The 18,113-nt window shown below is 43.0% G+C and overlaps 1 protein-coding gene across 1 annotated transcript in view; it reads left to right on the forward strand.

Annotated features, from left to right (window-relative positions):
• LOC126236990 (circadian clock-controlled protein daywake-like) overlaps window positions 1-18,113 on the forward strand; it is a 65,522-nt gene that overhangs the window by 23,444 nt on the left and 23,965 nt on the right. Inside the window, exons 4-5 of the mRNA XM_049946715.1 lie at window positions 8,229-8,362; window positions 12,867-13,016. Coding sequence (XP_049802672.1) covers window positions 8,229-8,362; window positions 12,867-13,016 — 284 coding nt within the window. The remainder of the gene's footprint in view (window positions 1-8,228; window positions 8,363-12,866; window positions 13,017-18,113) is intronic.

The following is an 18,113-nucleotide window of genomic DNA, read 5'->3' on the forward strand; positions in this document are numbered from 1 at the left end:
TCGCATTTGTCTAAGTTTAACATAGGAAGTCACTCAATGGCTCAGCGTAACCGTTCAGCAATGTGTAGTTTCCACGATGACGGATAAGCTGAGGCACTGAGGTATACTGCCTCCAGGATTTAGCATCAAAAACAATTTCCTGTATTGATCTGGATCTGCTTTTTAACTGGATCCTAGGTTTCTGCGTGACAGCTCTATTGTGGTACTTTTGATTACTGAATGTTGAAAATTAAGCATGTGTCCTTTCATACATGGATCGACGGATTGCTTTCACAGTAAAAGCTGCGATTTGTTTGTAATTCCCTCATCTACAGGTTCTGGATGTGAAAGTAATACCAGTGCGAGTACTGGAAGCGAGCCTGCCTTTTATGGCGCCTGCCCAGTATCGGAAGGCCTACCTGTATATGCTTGGTGGCAGTATTACGGGCCGTAACAGCAAGCACCAAGTGTGACATAACCGCTCTTCTAGCCTCCTGAGTGAAACTCAAGCCATAGTAGATATTTTCAAAGATACTCGCATCATATGCTATACTGAATATAAACTGCTAAAAAAGTTTGACACCACGTAGATACGTAGTGTTAGATTCGAGATGAATATGGAAACGAAAACTAAGTCTTATGAGATTAAAGTAACAAATTTACTATGAAATAAAAACAAAACAATAACCAAAATAGTTTCAGTTTATTTTTTCACTTAAGAGGGAGTAATAGGGCTAGGTTGGGCGGTGAGTAATCATAATTTTAAAACTTCTATTCACCAGTATCACAGATATTTCATATTACCACCAATCTTTCAAAAAACTTATAAGAGCAATGCCTTAAAATACAAGAAGTGGCTGCGTAATATCAAAAACAAATGACGCAATAAAATTACGCTTGGGCAGTCCACGGAATGAGAGCAATTTAAAAACGCGTATCAGACCCAAAAATCTATTGACTTTCACGGTCCAGAGCACCAAATATCAACTTACGATAACAGTGAAAACATATACATGAAATTTTGTATTGAGTAATCATGCCCACAGTCTCTGCCAAATAACACAGTGATAAGAAATCGAGAGTATAACAAGGCGTAAGGAATTTCGTTATAGTTAGAAACTTTAAGATGGAAAAATGTTTCCAAATACTTCCTAAAACAGTTTTAGGCCATGTACTCAAAACCAGCGTTATGTGCGACAACATGAGCGAGAATATGAGAGGTTCGTAGCCCTTCGTTACAAAAGGAAAACAGAGCGGCAGTTCAACAACACTAGATCGTAGGCACCAAAACATACCAAGGATTTGCTTTTCTTAGACATGCCTGCATCACCGAGAAAAAGACACACTAACAAAACCCAGTGATTCACTGAGTGCTACTGCCCAACTGTCCGAAATGATTACAATTATGGCAATCAGAATTATAGAAAAAAATGCTTAAAAGCCACGCAATAATGAATAATCACACTTGCAAAGAGTAAGACACCAATAACGCTGTAGGCTCTTTCCTATAAGCATAATGCCAGTCATGTAAAGGAGAGAATTAACAAAATCTTGCACCAGAAATGAGGGAAGTGCTGCATAAAACCACACTCACACAGCTCAAGACACTGCCGCAATTTGTGTTTTCGAGGAACCGCCAGGAACAGACTGCTCTACAGCAAACAGCACCATTCTCCCACTTTTCGGACAGCACAATTCTCTAATCGACCTCCAAGTAGGCCCGATGTGTCCAGGTGACATCCAATGTAGACTCATGCCAGCGCTGGTGCCATGGTGCTCTTGCTGACAGCGCCCTCATAGAGACGAGCTGATACAGCCGCAACTTCATTCGTGCGGCTTTTCGAACTGCTGTGATTGTGTGGCGTCTTGTAACGACACATATTGGAAAACGCACATCTTCACAAGTATGCATTTACGCGAAACATCCAGTACAGTCTTGCTTGAACTATACTTCGCATACTGCTTCCAAGATTCTCAGGATGTTATTGTTCAAGCATGTCCCAGTCTTCCACGTCAGTCCTACTGAGATCAGCCAGCATTTGAGGAGGATTCCAGCGATGACACACTGCAAATTTCATCTGGCGCTAGTGTGCTCAGTTGGTTTGATGTCAACGAACATGGGAGGCCATCCTACTCGTTTGATTCCCGTATTGCGGAGGAAGGTGTTCAGGAGATGGTTCTTGTGTGTTCGTGCATTATCATCTTGAACCCAGTCGCCGAAACGTTGGCTGCAGAGCAGGACAATAGGTTGGAGGATACCAACTCAACGCTGTACATCTCTCAAAATAGTACTTGTATCATAATATGGAAGCAAGACATGTCAGACACTCATCCCCTACCAACCCATGCGGCCACACGCTCCAGATATGCATCAGCACCTGGAAGCTCCCCACACTCCTCTGTGGGTACCATCAGGCATCAGACAAATCCTGCATTCCTCGGTAAAGAGAACATAATGCCATTGATACTAGCTTCATTCCATATGTTCCCTTGCCCTCTACAGTGCGCGAGGCGAGGAAGGTTGCATACAGTCTGGATAAACAAACACCATCCAGTCGTCCCGAGAAAGGTAGCGCACAGTACTGCTTCAATCTTATGGGGTAATTTGTAAGCAGCGCTCGTCAGCGATCGCGATCGCGGGCGACCACTACAAGGCATATATTAGACGTTTTGTGTCTGACTATAGAAGCTGAATCTTCTCTTGACATAGTGTACGCCTATTAATCGGTCAGATTGCTATACTGAGAACCCTTATTGCATAAAGTAAAAATGCGCACAGGGTCTCAACTTGAAATGATCCTTCCGGGTACGACTACGTTTATAGACTAAATACAGTACAGCCGTATTGTTCCGTTCACTGTTGGAGTCACAGCCCATCCCATTGAAATATAATGACAACAAGTGTTTACTATAGAGGGCCAGAGCTGTGGGCCCTACCATAGCGTGGAGTGCGGCAGTGAGGATCTGACGAACGCCCAAAGGCTCTAATAAGACATTGTTAACAGCATACACATCTATTATTCATGGCTACACAGTCATCTTCTTTAAAACCTGTCAGCAGCCAGATGAACAGAAAGGTGCTAGCAATATTGGCATGTGCTGATGCCTGTGTGGCTTGCAGTCTCAGCCACAGCAGTTATGATGATGCACATATAGCGAGCAGCTATGGCACTGCTGACCCGATACACTGCAGATGTTGCCCACATGTCCCAGTGGCAGCAGCTTGGATAGCTGATTACCAGGGCGTTCTCGCTCACGTCATACTTGGCGTACCAAGAAAGGCACACAACAGTTCTACATGAGACTGCTATAGTCATGAAGAGCTGCATCATGGTCTCTCAGCTAGAGAACCGTCAGCAGTGCTGATGTCTGTTCATAGATGCAGAAGGTGGGACAACTGATACCGCGCTCCCCTGGGATGATGGGTGCGTGACAACTCACCAGATACCATTAGCAAGGCCTCCATGGACCTGATGGTAGGGGGCACCCAACTCTCAATGAAGGTGCAGACAAGAGGGCAGCAGCCTACGGTAGCCAAGTCGTTCAAGCTGGACTGGCTGTTACTTTGTAAATCCAGGTCATCTACCCTGAACAGCCAAAGAATTTGGTACACCTGCCTAATATCGTGTAGGGCCCCCGCGAGCACGCAGAAGTGCTGCAACATGACGTAGTATGGACTCGACTTATGTCTGAAGTAGTGCTGGAGGGAACTGACACCATGAATCCTGCAGGGCTCTCCATAAATCCGTAAGAGTACGTGGGGGTGGAGCCTCATCTGAACAACACGTTGCAAAGCGTCCCAGATATGCTCAATAATTTCATGTCTGGGGAGTTTGGTGGCCAGCTGAAGTGTTTAAACTCGGAAGGGTGTTCCTGGAGCCACTCTGTAACAATTCTGGACGTGTAGTGCGTCGCATTGTCCTGCTGGAATTGCCCAAGTCCGTCGGAATGCACAATATACATCATTGGATGCAAGTTCAAAATGGTTCAAATGGCTCTGAGCACTATGGGACTCAACTGCTGAGGTCATTAGTCCCCTAGAACTTAGAACTAGTTAAACCTAACTAACCTAAGGACATCACAAACATCCATGCCCGAGGCAGGATTCGAACCTGCGACCGTAGCGGTCTTGCGGTTCCAGACTGCAGCGCCTTTAACCGCACGGCCACTTCGGCCGGCTGGATGCAAGTTATCACACAGCATGTTTCCATACTTGTCACCTGTCAGAACCGTGTCTAGACCTTCAGAGGTCCAATATCACTGCAACTGCACACGTCCCGCACCATTACAGAGCCTGCACCAGCTTTAACAGTCCACTGCTGACATGCAGGGTCCATGGATTCATGAGGTTGTCTCCATTCTGTACACGCCGATCCTCTCAACACAATTTTATACGAGACTCGTCCGCCGAGGCAACATGTTTCTAGTCATCAACAGTCCAATGTCGGTGCTGACGGGCCCAGGCGAGGCGTAAAGCTTTGTGTCGTGCAATCATCAAGGGTACACGAGTGGGCCTTCGGCTCCGAAAGCCCATATCGATGATGTTTCGTTGAATGGTTTGCGCTCTGACACTTGTTGATCACCCAACATTGAAATCTGTAGCAATAGGCGGAAGCGTTGCACTTCTGTCACGTTGGAGGATTCTCTTCAGTCGTGGTTGGTCCCGCTCTTGCAGACTCTTTTTTCGGCCGCAGTGATGTCGGAGATTTCATGTTTTACCGGATTCCTGACATTCACGGTACACTCGTGAGATGGTCGTATGGGAAAATATCCACTTCATCGCTACCTCGGAGATGCTGTATACCATCGGCCGTGCGCCGACTATAATACCACCTTCAAACTCACTTAAATCTTGATAACCTGCCATTGAAGCAGCAGTAACCGATCTAACAACTGCGCGAGACACTTGTCTTATATAGGCGTTGCCGACCGCAGCGCCATATTCTATCTGTTTACATATCTCTGTATTTGAATACTTATGCCTATACCAGTTTCTTTGGAACCTCAGTGTAGGAGGACCGTGGATTGATTGTCAGAGGTCCCAGATCGTAACAGCTGGGGAAACAAAGAACCAGACTTTGGAAGTCAGAGTGTTTGTACTACCTTGTCTACGCCAGTGATGTTATCGTGTGTTAAGAGTGACTGAATGGGTCCTAGTTTTCTGAAACTGTCAACACTTCCCTTCAGGCTTTCAGTTTGATTACCTCTGTCTGATATAAATCCAGTCTTGCATGTGCCTTACGTGTTGTTACGTCACTATGTATGATCGGCAGACTGATGTTATGCTCCTTTCTCCGCGAGGTCACTCTGCAGCATGCCACCTTGATCATCCAGCTCGTGTGGCAGTTCATCTGTGATGTGTCAAAAGTCCTCATGCAGTATCGGAAGTTCTTCGTTGCTGACTTTCCAATATAGATATTGCATACTAGTCAGCCTTGGCTCCAACTCTGGCACTGTCGCCGGCCAGGGAAAATCTTAAAAATTTCTCATATCCACGCGGAATATCTTTCTCAAGAGCAACATTATTTTCACGTCCACTATACAGGGGAAAAGGTCACTCAGAAAGAAGTTTCCGATAAAAAACTCTGCAAGCCATGATCGTTGCCCAAAACTTTTTTCGTACAGTTTAATCGATGAGCAAAAATTGTGCGCGTTCCAGTCCTTGAACCAGGAGCCCTGTCTTTCGCGGCCAGTACGCCGCTCTGTCACGTCCGAAGTATCAACTCATAGATCCAGCTTGAAACAGTTCTCATGTTTCAATTTTTATGAAGAGTTAACTTCTTCATGTGGGAATATCTTGCATATACTTGTGTACATCGGACATATATAATTCTGAATTATACGCATTAGAGTTTCCTTTGGTTTATCAGACTAGTCACGACAAGTGTCTCCTTTGTATCCCATTTCCATTACTTTTATTAAATAAAAACCTATTTGACCTGTAAGTCCTCCTGTCCACGTTAATTCGGCAATGAGTAAAAGTTTCATATACGTTTTCTGATTAAACGCTTCCGGACATCCGTTTGCAATGAGGAATTGACGATTACATCTGACACGACGAGGACCCGCCAGTATAAAAGGAGGCGGGGAGCAATGTTTTGCCTGCAGAGAAGCAGTAACAGGAGGATGGAACGATCAGGAGACGTGACGTCGTACGTGGACTAGTCACTGGATGTAACCTCAATAACAAATCCATAAGGGACATTTTAGCTCTTCTAAATCTGCCCAAACTAACTGTTGATGGTGTGATTGTGAAGTGGAAACGCGAAGGAAGAACCACAGCTAAAGCATGAACAGGCAGACCTCATTTACTGATGGACAACGACGGTCGAATATTGCAGACGGTGGCTGTTAAAAGTGCAATGAAGTCAACGCAGTCATTCGTCAGTTCCAAAGTGCTGACAGCAGGCCAGCTAGCACTGTCTGTGTAGGGATTTCAAAAGAATGGGATATAATGGTCGAGAAATTTCCCATGTATACACATCTCTGTTATTCATTTACATCGTTAGTTAGTTACATGTTCCATCGATCATTTGAACGATTCCGTTATCGAAATTATGTAGAACGAGTCAGGTCTGCCCACGAGAAATGATTTTATGTTAGATTTAAAACTTGCTTTGCTACCTGTCAGATAATTTACATTATCGTAGAAACGTTCAGTTCTTTTTTTTTCTGCGTATTGGTTTCCTTTCATTTCTGACAGCTTTAATAATGGGTAATAAAGATTACTTTTTTCTATTGTTGTGGGTGTGAACATCAATATTCTTCTCAAATTGTGATTAATTATTTGTGAAGAATTTATTTAGCGAATAAATATATTGTGATGGTGGAGTGACAATCTCTAGGTCCTTGAAGGTACCAACGTGATGACTGCCGCCGAACACCCCATAATACTCTTACTACTCGCTTTTGCGCAAATAATATTTTATTTCTTAATAAATAGTTACCTCAGAAAATTATTGAATGAGACATTACTGAATATAAAAATACAGAGTAAGTCAGGAGCTTGATTCTTTCGTTTCCAGGAGTAGCTGAATTTAATTGTTTATGAGTATCAGTAATATACTTCTTCCAGTTAAAATTTTAACCAATATACATACTAAAAAATTCTGAGTACTCTACTCTATTTACTGTTCATGTGCTACATCAAATGTTCATATGATACTATTTGCTGCACAGAATTGAATATATTGTTCTTAAAATTAAGGGGGCGTCCATTTTCAGAGCACCACTTATTAATTCCTTGAAAAACATCGTTAACAAACCTTTTTATTGCTTTCTCTTCAATGGGATTTATTATAAGACTAGTATCGTTTATAAAGAGTATGTTGAATGTTAAGTGGAAGATCATTCACTTATATAACAAGTAGGAGCGGTCCAAAAATTGAACCACGGAAACCACGTGGGAAACCCTTTATGATTTCTTCCCAGTCACTAAAATTTTTTACCCTTCCTACACTGTTTGAATTTTTCAGCACAAATCTGTGCATGATTTATTAAGAAGATTGAAATTGATTGTACATTAACACATCAATTGCGTGAAACTTGAGTTCTTTTAAGAGGGTAACATGCTCCACACAATCGAACGCCTTGGAAGGACCACAAAAAATACCAACTGACGATATTTTATTATTTAAGACTTGTAATATGTGGTGGATCAACGTATAAATAGCATTCTCAGTCGAGCCACCATTCTGAAATCCATACTGTGATATGCTAACTACATTATTTGTACTTCAATGTGAGACTGTTCTTGACTACACTACTGTTCGAGAATTTTCGTAAAAAATGTGGACGATAGTTATTTAAATCTTTCTTATAACGAGGTTTAGCAGTTCTCTATTTTAATCTGTCTGTGAAAATTCCCTGTGCCAGTAATGCATTACATATAACGCTGAGCTCATTACTTATTAAGTTAGAGGAACTTAATGAAGTCAAAGCTAAGCGACACTTGAGGTGGTATAAAGAATGGAATGACCCATGCATCTAGCTCCAACTACCATTCCGCCTTCAAAGTTGGTTGTTTCTTTTCGTATGGCCATAATCACATCGGACACCTTTTTACATGAACCACCTGCGACAACTCCGCCGATGGTGTGTCTTTTTATACCTTGTGTACGCAATACTAACGCCATGTGTGTATGAGCATAACCATATCCCATGACTTTTGTCACCTCAGTGTAAATTGGCCTTGGCTTCAGTTCTCTTCTGCGATGTACCAAATGCTGAGTAGTGCTCGTTGATGACAGGTTCAATCCGAAGACGCTAAGCCTGGACAGCCGGCTTCAAATCCCTCGGCTGAGAATCGACGCCAAATACAAGCTGTCCGGGCGCCTCCTGGTGCTGCCCATCAACGGCAACGGCGACGTGCATATAGAGCCCGGTAAGTACAGCGCTCTGAGTGGGGCAGCAACTCGCACCACAGAACGCAACCTAGTCCTAAGCTTGCTCTCTCTGCTCGTACTTCCCTTTTACCCAGACTTTGTTCCATTAGTGACAATGTTCTGTTCATTTGCTCTACAACATTGCATTAACATGTTAACGTGCTCATGAGATATAATTTTGCATCGCAGAGGTAGTTGGGGAACTCAGGGTGAGTATTTCCGGCGTATGGATTAAAGAAAATTGTCAGCACGGAGAACAAGCATACTGGACGTTTAACTCTTAAGAGTTACATTTCCTTGAAGGTACACCCTCAACTTCTTTTTCTGGAATGGAGGGAGCCGGAATAAGGGGAAAGGGGTAGGCAGAAAATCATTACTCACAGGTGCACTGGGTATTGCGGTATTGCAATGGCGAAAGTTGAAAATATTGTGTCCGATCAGACCTGAAGCCAGATGCTCAGCTTCTCTAGAACAGTTGCCTTAACCGCCCGACCACCAGGATACTCCGCTTTGGCAACCCACATTCTGATCTTAGCGCACACTGCACCGCAGCGTCCCTTGTCAGTTACTCCTCATACTCGCAAATTCTTGATGCTCTGTTCGGCTGGGAATCATGATTTTCCGCCTACCCCTTCCTCTTTCTTCCCACTTCCTCCCTTTCAGAAAATGAAGGAGAGACAATACTTGGTTACGTTTACATACAAGAGAGCGGTAGCTGTATGATGCGATCAAAAGTATCCGGACATCCCCAAAAACATATGTTTCTCATAATAGGTGCATTGTAATGCCACCTACTGCCAGGTACTCCAAATCAGCGATCTCAGTGGTCATTAGACATCGTGACAGGGCAGAATGGGGCGCTCCGCGGTACTCACGGACTTCGAAGGTTGTCAGGTGAGTGGGTGTTACTTGTGTCACACGTCTGTACGCGAGATTTCCACACTTCTGAACATCCCTAACTCCACTGTTTCCGATGTGATAGTGAAGTGGAAACGTGAAGGGACTCGTACAGCACACAAGCATACAGGCCGACCTCGTCTGTTGACTGACAGCGATCGCCGACAATTGAAGAGTGTCGTAATGTGTAGTAGGCAGGCATCTATCCAGACCATCACACACGAATTCCAGACTGCAGTACTATGACAGTTAGGCGGGAGGTGAGAAAACTTGTATTTCATTATCAATCAGCTGCTCATAAGCCACGCATCACGCCGGTAAATGCCAAACGACGCTCGCTGGTGAAAGGAGCGTAAACATTGGACCATTGAACAGTGTAAAAACGTTGTGTGGAGTGATCAATCACGGTACACAATGTGGCGATCCGATGGCAAGTTGTAGGTATGGCGAATGCCCGGTGAACGTCATCTGCCAGCGTGTGTAGTGCCAACAGTAAAATTCGGAGGCAGTCGTGTTATGGTGTGGTCGTGTTTTTCACGGAGGGGGTTTGCACCTCTTGTTGTTTTGTGTGGCACTATCACAGCATAGACCTAAACTGATGTTTTAAGCGTCTTCTTGCTTTCCACTATTGATGAGCAATTCGGGGATGGCGATTGCATCTTTCAACACGATCGAGCACCTGTTCATAATGCACGGCCTGTGGGGGAGTGGTTACACGACAATAACAGCCCTGTAATGGACTGGGCAGCACAAAGACTTGACCTGAATCCTATAGAACACCTAAGGGCTGTTTTGGAGCGCCGACTTCGTGCCAGGCCTCACCAACCGACATCGATACCTCTCCTCAGTGCAGCACTCCGTGAAGTATGGGCTGCCATTCCCCAAGAAACCTTCAAGCACCTGATTGAACGTATGCCTACGAGACTGGAAGCTGTCATCAAGGCTAAGGGTGTGCCAACACCATACTGAATTCCAGAATTACCGATGGAAGGCGTCACGAACTTGTAAGTTGTTTTCAGCCAGGTGTCAGGATACTTTTGATCACATAGTGTATATGTTTAGGTGCCGATGCACAAATATTATTCGAACCCCTACGGGAATCACAAATAATATGCACGTAGTAGGGGTAATGGACAAGGGAAGCCGCAATGCAGCGTGCGACATGTTGGATTTGCTTAAAAAAGGAGGGTTACATTGCATCTAAATGTGGCGATATAAATGTTGTACTCATCGTCCTATGCATAGAGACAGCACTATAACTAGGAACAGAATGGATCATGTGTTCGTCTCTGTCCAAAGACCAACAAACAATATTCACAGATGTACTACTTACACGTTGCCTCATTTAACGAATAACTTGTGGAACAGCTGCTGTGTGGTGGTTAACAGTGGACTATAATTTGTCCGCTGGGTTAATAAATCGATAAACACGGTTAATGCGTTATGTAATCGAAAAAAGAAAACCGTAAGTGGAGGACATCGAAGTAAACAAACAAAAAATTGGAGTATATGTGCGGAGACAACTGCAAATAAACTGCAGTTTGAAAAAAAGAGGCTATTTCACATGCGCAAGCAAGGTTTATGTATTGCTTTAAACACAGGAAGATATTAGCATTTTTCTGTAAATAACAATGGAAAGCAGCCATACGCTGCAGTACTGGTCGCTATAACGTCAGAATCGAAACCGTTTAAGGGAGGCACTTGAAAAAAAATTGTTTATAAAGCTCCATTCAAATCTCGATCTGCTTTAAAAATGTGATGGAATGGATGTTGTACATCCAGACACATACAAGCATTTGCAGTGCTCTATCCGATGGAATAACAGATTTTAACCGTAATTTCTTTGCAGAAATGGTTAACTTAAAGTTCTAGAGGGCTATACGAGGTTGGAATACGAGGGCTGATAACCAGAAACGAAACTAAAGAGTGTTAAGCATCATGCTTGCTGGAAATGTAAGAAATCCGAAAGTGTTCTGTGTGGGAGAGGAGAGCTGGGAAAGTTAGTAAGTTCATACAAAATCCTACCGGGAGATAGTACGTGGATGCGGAAGGCAAGGCAGTGTAGGCGGCGTTCGAGGACGTGGAAGGAGTCGTACAATTTGGTGGAATGAATTGGCATAAAAAAGAGTTGGTGGATAAAAGTTTTTTGACTGTGGAGTAAGGCGAAGGCATACATTTCCCACGTTCGTACGCTTAGTAGCTTTATTCATTGAACATTGTCGTCTTGTTGTTCTGTGCTTAGTAGTAGAAATGAACAATAGTGCTCTTAAAGGTATTATTGAGCGGATTTATGCAAACATTCTCACTCTCAATTTCAGCAACTCCCAACATATTAAGCTATGCACATCTAAAGGTACTATACAAGTGACAAGTGTAGCACGTAGTGAGGATTTAATAACTGGGCAGAAAAGTTCTAAATTTTTAGATGGCTTTGTTGATGAAAATTTAAACTGGGAAAACACATTTTAGAATTCCCAGAACAACTTAGATCAGCTACATTTGTGCTTCTAATCATTGCAAATCTTGGAGAGAGAGAGAAATAAAAAGATATATTTTGCGCATTTTCATTCAACAATGTCATATGGAATAATGTTCTGCGATAACTCATCTTTGAGAAAGAAACTCATCATTGGCCAAGAACGTATTGTAAGAATCATATACTTTGTGCCCACCGACGGTCATCGTGGAGACATTTGTTTAAAGAGTAAGGCATTTTTGACTGCTGCCTCACAGCACATTTATTCCCTTATTTGTTGTAAATAATCAGCTGTAGTTCAAGAAGAACAATGATGGACTTAATTGCATCAGCAATAGAAAAAATAACATTATTACTCCACATTAACGTTGACTTTAGCTTAAAAATGGACGCAGAATGCTGCAACAAAATTTTTCACCGCTTACTCAATGGTATTAAATGTCTGACAAGATAGCAAAGTTAACTTTGAACACAAACGAAGAATTTATATCTTTGTAATGTGTAAAATAGGGTATGTAGGAATTATTAACTCACGTTTGTCTTTAAAAAATATATCAATTGCAATGGTCAGCATGTAGCAACATTTACATATGTACGTCAATGTCAATTTGAAATGACTCGTACCACGTCATTATGACTAATCGTCAAATGATGTATAGAATATGAAACTAACTAATTAACCAGTTTCGCTGTTGGTTTACGGCCGACCTTTAGTCCGAGGTATTTTAGTATACTAGGTAATTGGATCGGACGATTGTAAGGAGTGACGTAGAAGTCAAGGAGGCGCTTCGAGGCATCCATACTACAATTCTTCGAAACGACCATGCACGCTACCATTTCGCAGTCCTGCCTTGTCTTTGTCCCATTACGACGCTGGTAAAAATGGTGAGCTCTTTCATCGAGCAAAACGCTCAGTGTTCCTTGCTCGGTACGTGCCTCCTACGCCGCTCTTACCAAGGCGCTTTAACGCTAACCGTCTTCAATCAGTGAGTCATGTGAATTTGGTGTTTCTACTTAAAGTATTTGGATTCCATCATCTTCCACAAGTGTCTAGCCAGTAGTTATGCTGCGCGAACACATACAATTTTATCACTTTCGTAATGATAATCTGTTTTTTCTTCGTTCCACAGAGAACATGGACGTGAGGGTTCACCACAAAATGTCCTTCGTAGAGCGAGAAGGTCGTCGCTTCTTCCACGTCGACAGCTCGAAGGTCAACTTCACTGTCGGTGGTCTCAAGATGGAGTTCACAAACCTTTACAATGGCCAGAAGGCCCTGGGTGAGTAATGCACGATCATAGTGCGGTACATTGGGTACGCTTGCTCGGTCCCATTCTTTGATTCTGACTCACAAAAAATTGTACTTCCTTGTTTTGAAACAACAACAGGAGCAAAACTCCCTCTGGTAGTCGCTTGCTGCATTCAATAAACATGACAAAGCTCCTTTGAAAAGTTTACTTTCGAGAAGAACTTTACTCGATATTCCTGTTTTATCATTAACTTTGCTCCAATTTGCTAATGATATTTATAAAATTGAAAAAAAAAATTCATTCGTTAAGCATGCCATCGGGTGATGCTAGTAACTGTAAATTTAAAGCTCCTTCAGTTATTAACCATTCTTCATTAATCTTTTTGAAATTATTCACATCGTTAAGGAAGACAAAAATTGAATTGTGCCAGAGAACAGGAAATCGACAGCAGCAATATGAGGAACGGATCTGAAGTCGCCGGACGAGTTCAGGTAGATTATAATATGGTGAGACAGAGATTTCGAAATCAAATTGTAAGCTGCAAAACGTTTCTTGGGGCAAATTGTAGACGGTAACCATAACTTAACGTCCATGAACTGCGGATTAATCTTAAAGAAATTACAAAAAGGTAGGAATTTAAGATGATGAGACCCGGATAAATTGAAAGAACCATAGGTTGTTGAGAGATCCGGAAAGAGCACTGGCCAACTATTGTTTGGAATACGTGGAAGATAAACAGTAGTAGACGAATGAGAAAATTTGGAGGTGCTATAATGGAGGCAGCAGAGGAGCAACTAAGCAAAGACTCAAGGTCCAGTAGAAATCACTCTAGATACTGAATTTGATTGATAAAAGGAGACGACATAAAAACACAGAAAAGAAGTAATCAAAAGAGGATACAGATATGTAAAATAAGAGAAAGTACAATGTGGTGAAGTAAGAGTGACTAGTGTAGAAAAGCAAAGCTGTAAAAGTATACCAGCCTGGGGGAAAGATAGATGCCGCCTTAAAAAAAATCAAGGAAACTTTTGGAGAAAGAGCTCAGACTGCAAGAAAGGTTGAGCATAGAAAGGTGGAAAGGTGGAAAATTAATTTGAACTTGAAGGCAATATTACAGAAAGAAAGGAAGAAATGATGAAGATACGATACTGCGAGAAGAATTTAGCACAGCATTGAAAGACCGCAATTAAAACAAGGCACCTGTTGTAGACGACAGTCCCTCGGGATTATTGTTTCTTGGGAGGACATACCGTTACATAACTGTTCCACATGACATGCAAGATATGTGAAACAAGTGAAATACCGTCAGACTTCAAGAATTTCATAAACCTAACTACAAAGAGGTATGGTGATGGTAAACGTGAATATTATCTAAGTACCAGTTCAGTCAGCGGTGGTTGCAAGATACTGACACAAAATGTTTCCAGAAGAATGGAAAGACTGGCAAAAGCACACTTCGGGAAAGATGAGTTTGGGTTCTAGTGAAATGTAAGAGCTCTACTTATCTTAGAAGATACGTTTAAGAAACGTAAATCTACGTCTGTAGCATTTGTAAATTTAGAGAAAGTTTTTGACAATCGTGACTGGAACACACTATTCGAAATTCTGAGGATAGCAGGGATTCAATACAGGGAGCCAAAGATTATTTACAACTTCTAACAGAAGCCAGATTGCAATTATAGGAGTCGTAAGGACACGAAAGGGAAGCAGTGGTTGAAAAGAGAGTGAGACAGCGTTGTAGCCTATTGTCGATGTTATTTACACTGCTCGACAATTTCTAAGGAACACAGACGTAGCTGGACAGGAGTAAACACACACAATGATGGACGACATGAAACAGAGTATATGCGTGATATATTTGCAATCGTTTATTTCTAACGAAAAATGGTACAGATTTCACCACACGGGAAAGCAGGATAACAGACAAAAATATCGTTCAGTTTTTGCACTGGTCAGACTCATAACGTAAAGGTCGATATCGGGTTTTCAATGAGGAATATGCCCTCCTCGGGGACTAAGGTGTAGTTTGCACCTCTGATTCATAATTGCTACCAAACTCTTGAGGAGTCTGTGGTAGAAATTTCCCCACTTCTCTCTCAAGGAGGTTTTCAGTTATTGCACGGTTCAGGTAGGGGGGTGGGGAGTTCGTTGAGACACACTTAGGTCAAGAGCATCCCACGTCTGTGGATCATGTAGGCCATTCCATACGTTCAGTATCTTCACTTTCCAGTGTGTCCGACACCTCAGTGGTCCTGTGTGGACGGGCATTATCGTTCACAAAAAGAAAATCGGGACCTATCGTGATCACAAAGGGACAGCATGATACAGAATAATCACCCTGGAATACCGCTGTGCTGTAACGGTACCTCGAGCGAAGAAATGCGGAAATGTTCGGCCATTGTTCATAATGCTTGCCCACACCATAAAGCTTGGGCCGTACTGATGACGTTCTACTGTTCTACTCTCTCTCTCTCTCTCTGTCTCCACATTCGTATTTGATGGCCAGACTCGCTTGCCATAGTGAAGCAGGATTCGTCGCAGAACATCACTCTTGACCACTGTTGCTGACCCTAACCAACATCCCTCCTACACCGAAGAACTCTTTCTCGATCGTGGCACGGTTGAAGTGGGATGTATTTAAAAGGCTTTTGAACGTACAAACCAGCATGATTTAATCGTCACGAAATGATTCTGGTACAAACACGTGTACCGGTAGCGGCTGCAAGTTCTCCAGAGATCTGCCTGGAAGTGAGATTTCTGCTCCTTTTTGCCACTAGAACTACGTATCGATCCTCTTGCAGTGTGGTGGTCCGTTTACGGCCACAGGCACGATTTCGCATACATTTCCACCTTGAGCGGCCTTTTTTTAATCGCGAGATGACACTCTTGGAAACACTGTGGCCATAGTAGTGCCACTCTGACTGGCTTCGAGCCGTCCAGCTGCTCGTCAATGATCGTAAACACTCAAATGTCTTCCAGACATGCTTCGTACCATACGGAATGTGGCATTAATCGGTTCCACAACAACCTTCGTCAAACACCATGCTACATGGACAATCGAACCCATCCAGAACCTTCGTGCACAGGCTTTGCTGCAGTTATCACGTCCCACTCTCTATATTTCCCTTTCGTATCGTTAGTCGGTTGTTCCGTTGCAACTGGCAGTTGTTACCTAACAAGTGTCACTTGTTCCTCAGCAATTGTCAAGCAGTGTAATTTGTACTTTGAACAAGCAGTAAATGAAACCAAGGAGAAATTGGGAGAGGAAATTGAAGTTAAGGTAGGAGAAAAGTTTGTCAGGGACGTAAATCGGTTAAAGACGGCAAAGAAAATTGAAGGTAAAATAAGAGTAATCGAATGTAGTCGAATTAAATCAGGCGATGCTGAGGCAGTCAGATTTGAAAATCCAGACACTAAAAGTACTAGATGAGTTTTTCTACTTGGAGGCAGAATTACTGACGATAGCAGAAGCGGAGAGGACATAAACTGTATGTCGACAGCAACTAGAAAAGAGGTTCTGAGTAAGAGTAAAATTTGTTGGCATCGAATATGAACTTGTGTCAGCAAGTATTTTCCTTATTTGGAAGTGAGACGCAGAATATGAACAGTTCACACAACAATGAAATAGAAGCTTTTCGAATTTGATTCTAGAGGACAATGTTCAAGGTCAGATGGATAGTTAGGATAACCAATGAAGAGGCACTGAATGGAATTTTAGACAATAGGAATTTATGCTGCAACTCAGCTAAAAGAAGGGATCGGTTGATAAGACACATCCTCAGGGCTCAAGAGGTCATTAGTTTGGTAGTGATGGGACGTTGAGAGGGTAAAAATTGTAGAGGGAAACTGAGACATGACTACAGGAAGCAGATCCAAATGGATATACACTGTGTAATCAAAAGTATCCGGACACCCCCAAAAACATACGTTTTTCATATTAGGTCCATTGTGCTGCTACCTACTGCCAGGTACTCCATATCAGCGACCTCAGGAGTCATTAGTCATCGTGAGAGAGCAGAATGGGGCGTCCGCGGAATTCACGGACTTCGAACGCACTCAGGTGACTGGATGTCACTCGTGTCATACGCGGGATTTCGACACTCCTAAACATCCCTAGGTCTACTGTTTACGATGTGACAGTGAAGTGGAAACATGAAGGGACGTATATAGCACAGAAGCGTACAGGCTGACCTCGTCTGTTGACTGACCCCTTTGGGATATTTTGGAACGCCGACTTCGTGCTAGGCTTCACCGACTGACCTCGATACCTCTCCCCAGTGCAGCACTCCGTGAAGAAACCTTCCGGCACCTGATTGAACGTATGCCTGCCAGAGTGGAAGTTGTCGTCAAGGCTGAGTGTGGGCCAACACTATATTGTATTCCAGCATTACCGATGGAGGGCGCTACGAACTCGTAGTCATTTTCAGCCAGGTGTCCGTATACTTGTGATCACATAGTGTACAGGGTGACCCGAAAGTATGTTAACATTCGAAAACGCACCAATTCATGGAATAACGTAGGCAGAGAGTTAAAGCTTGAGACACATTCCTGAAATGATATGAGGTTTCATTGAAACCAGAGACGAGTGCCAGTAGATAGCACTGGACAGCGACACGTCAGTGACGCCGAATGAGAATCGTGTGTAAAATGAGGTGTAGTGAGAGAGGGAGTCAGATGCGCAAGCAACCGCAACAAGTTGTCTTTACCAGAAAAAGCACTGTTAGTGATCCCTTGCCATGGAATGGAGTAGCCGCTACTGCAATGAAGATCCTGTGACAAATGTCGCTGTGAAGGAATCGACCACGAGATTCGAAGTCAAGGGTTGTTTATACGATCGGCCCAGTAGTGGGCTACAGTTGCTTGGACAGTTCAGGACGAAATGGAGACTTTCGCAGTTTTATCTCCGGATAATGAAGTCAGTGTTCATGAAGTCTGACGTCGCACCCGCATTTCACGCACTGCTATTTGGAGGGCACTAAGATGTACCCTCCAAAGCTATCTGTACAAAATCTGGCGTCATCATGAACTTTTAGCCGCCTGTTTTGCGATACGGAGAAAATTTGCGGTGTGGGCACTTCAGAAAGTGTGGGGAGAAGACGATTGCTTGCTAAAGTGTTGTAGACCAAC

Source organism: Schistocerca nitens, chromosome 2, assembly GCF_023898315.1.
Source record: "Schistocerca nitens isolate TAMUIC-IGC-003100 chromosome 2, iqSchNite1.1, whole genome shotgun sequence".
In the NCBI taxonomy this organism is placed as follows: domain Eukaryota; kingdom Metazoa; phylum Arthropoda; class Insecta; order Orthoptera; family Acrididae; genus Schistocerca; species Schistocerca nitens.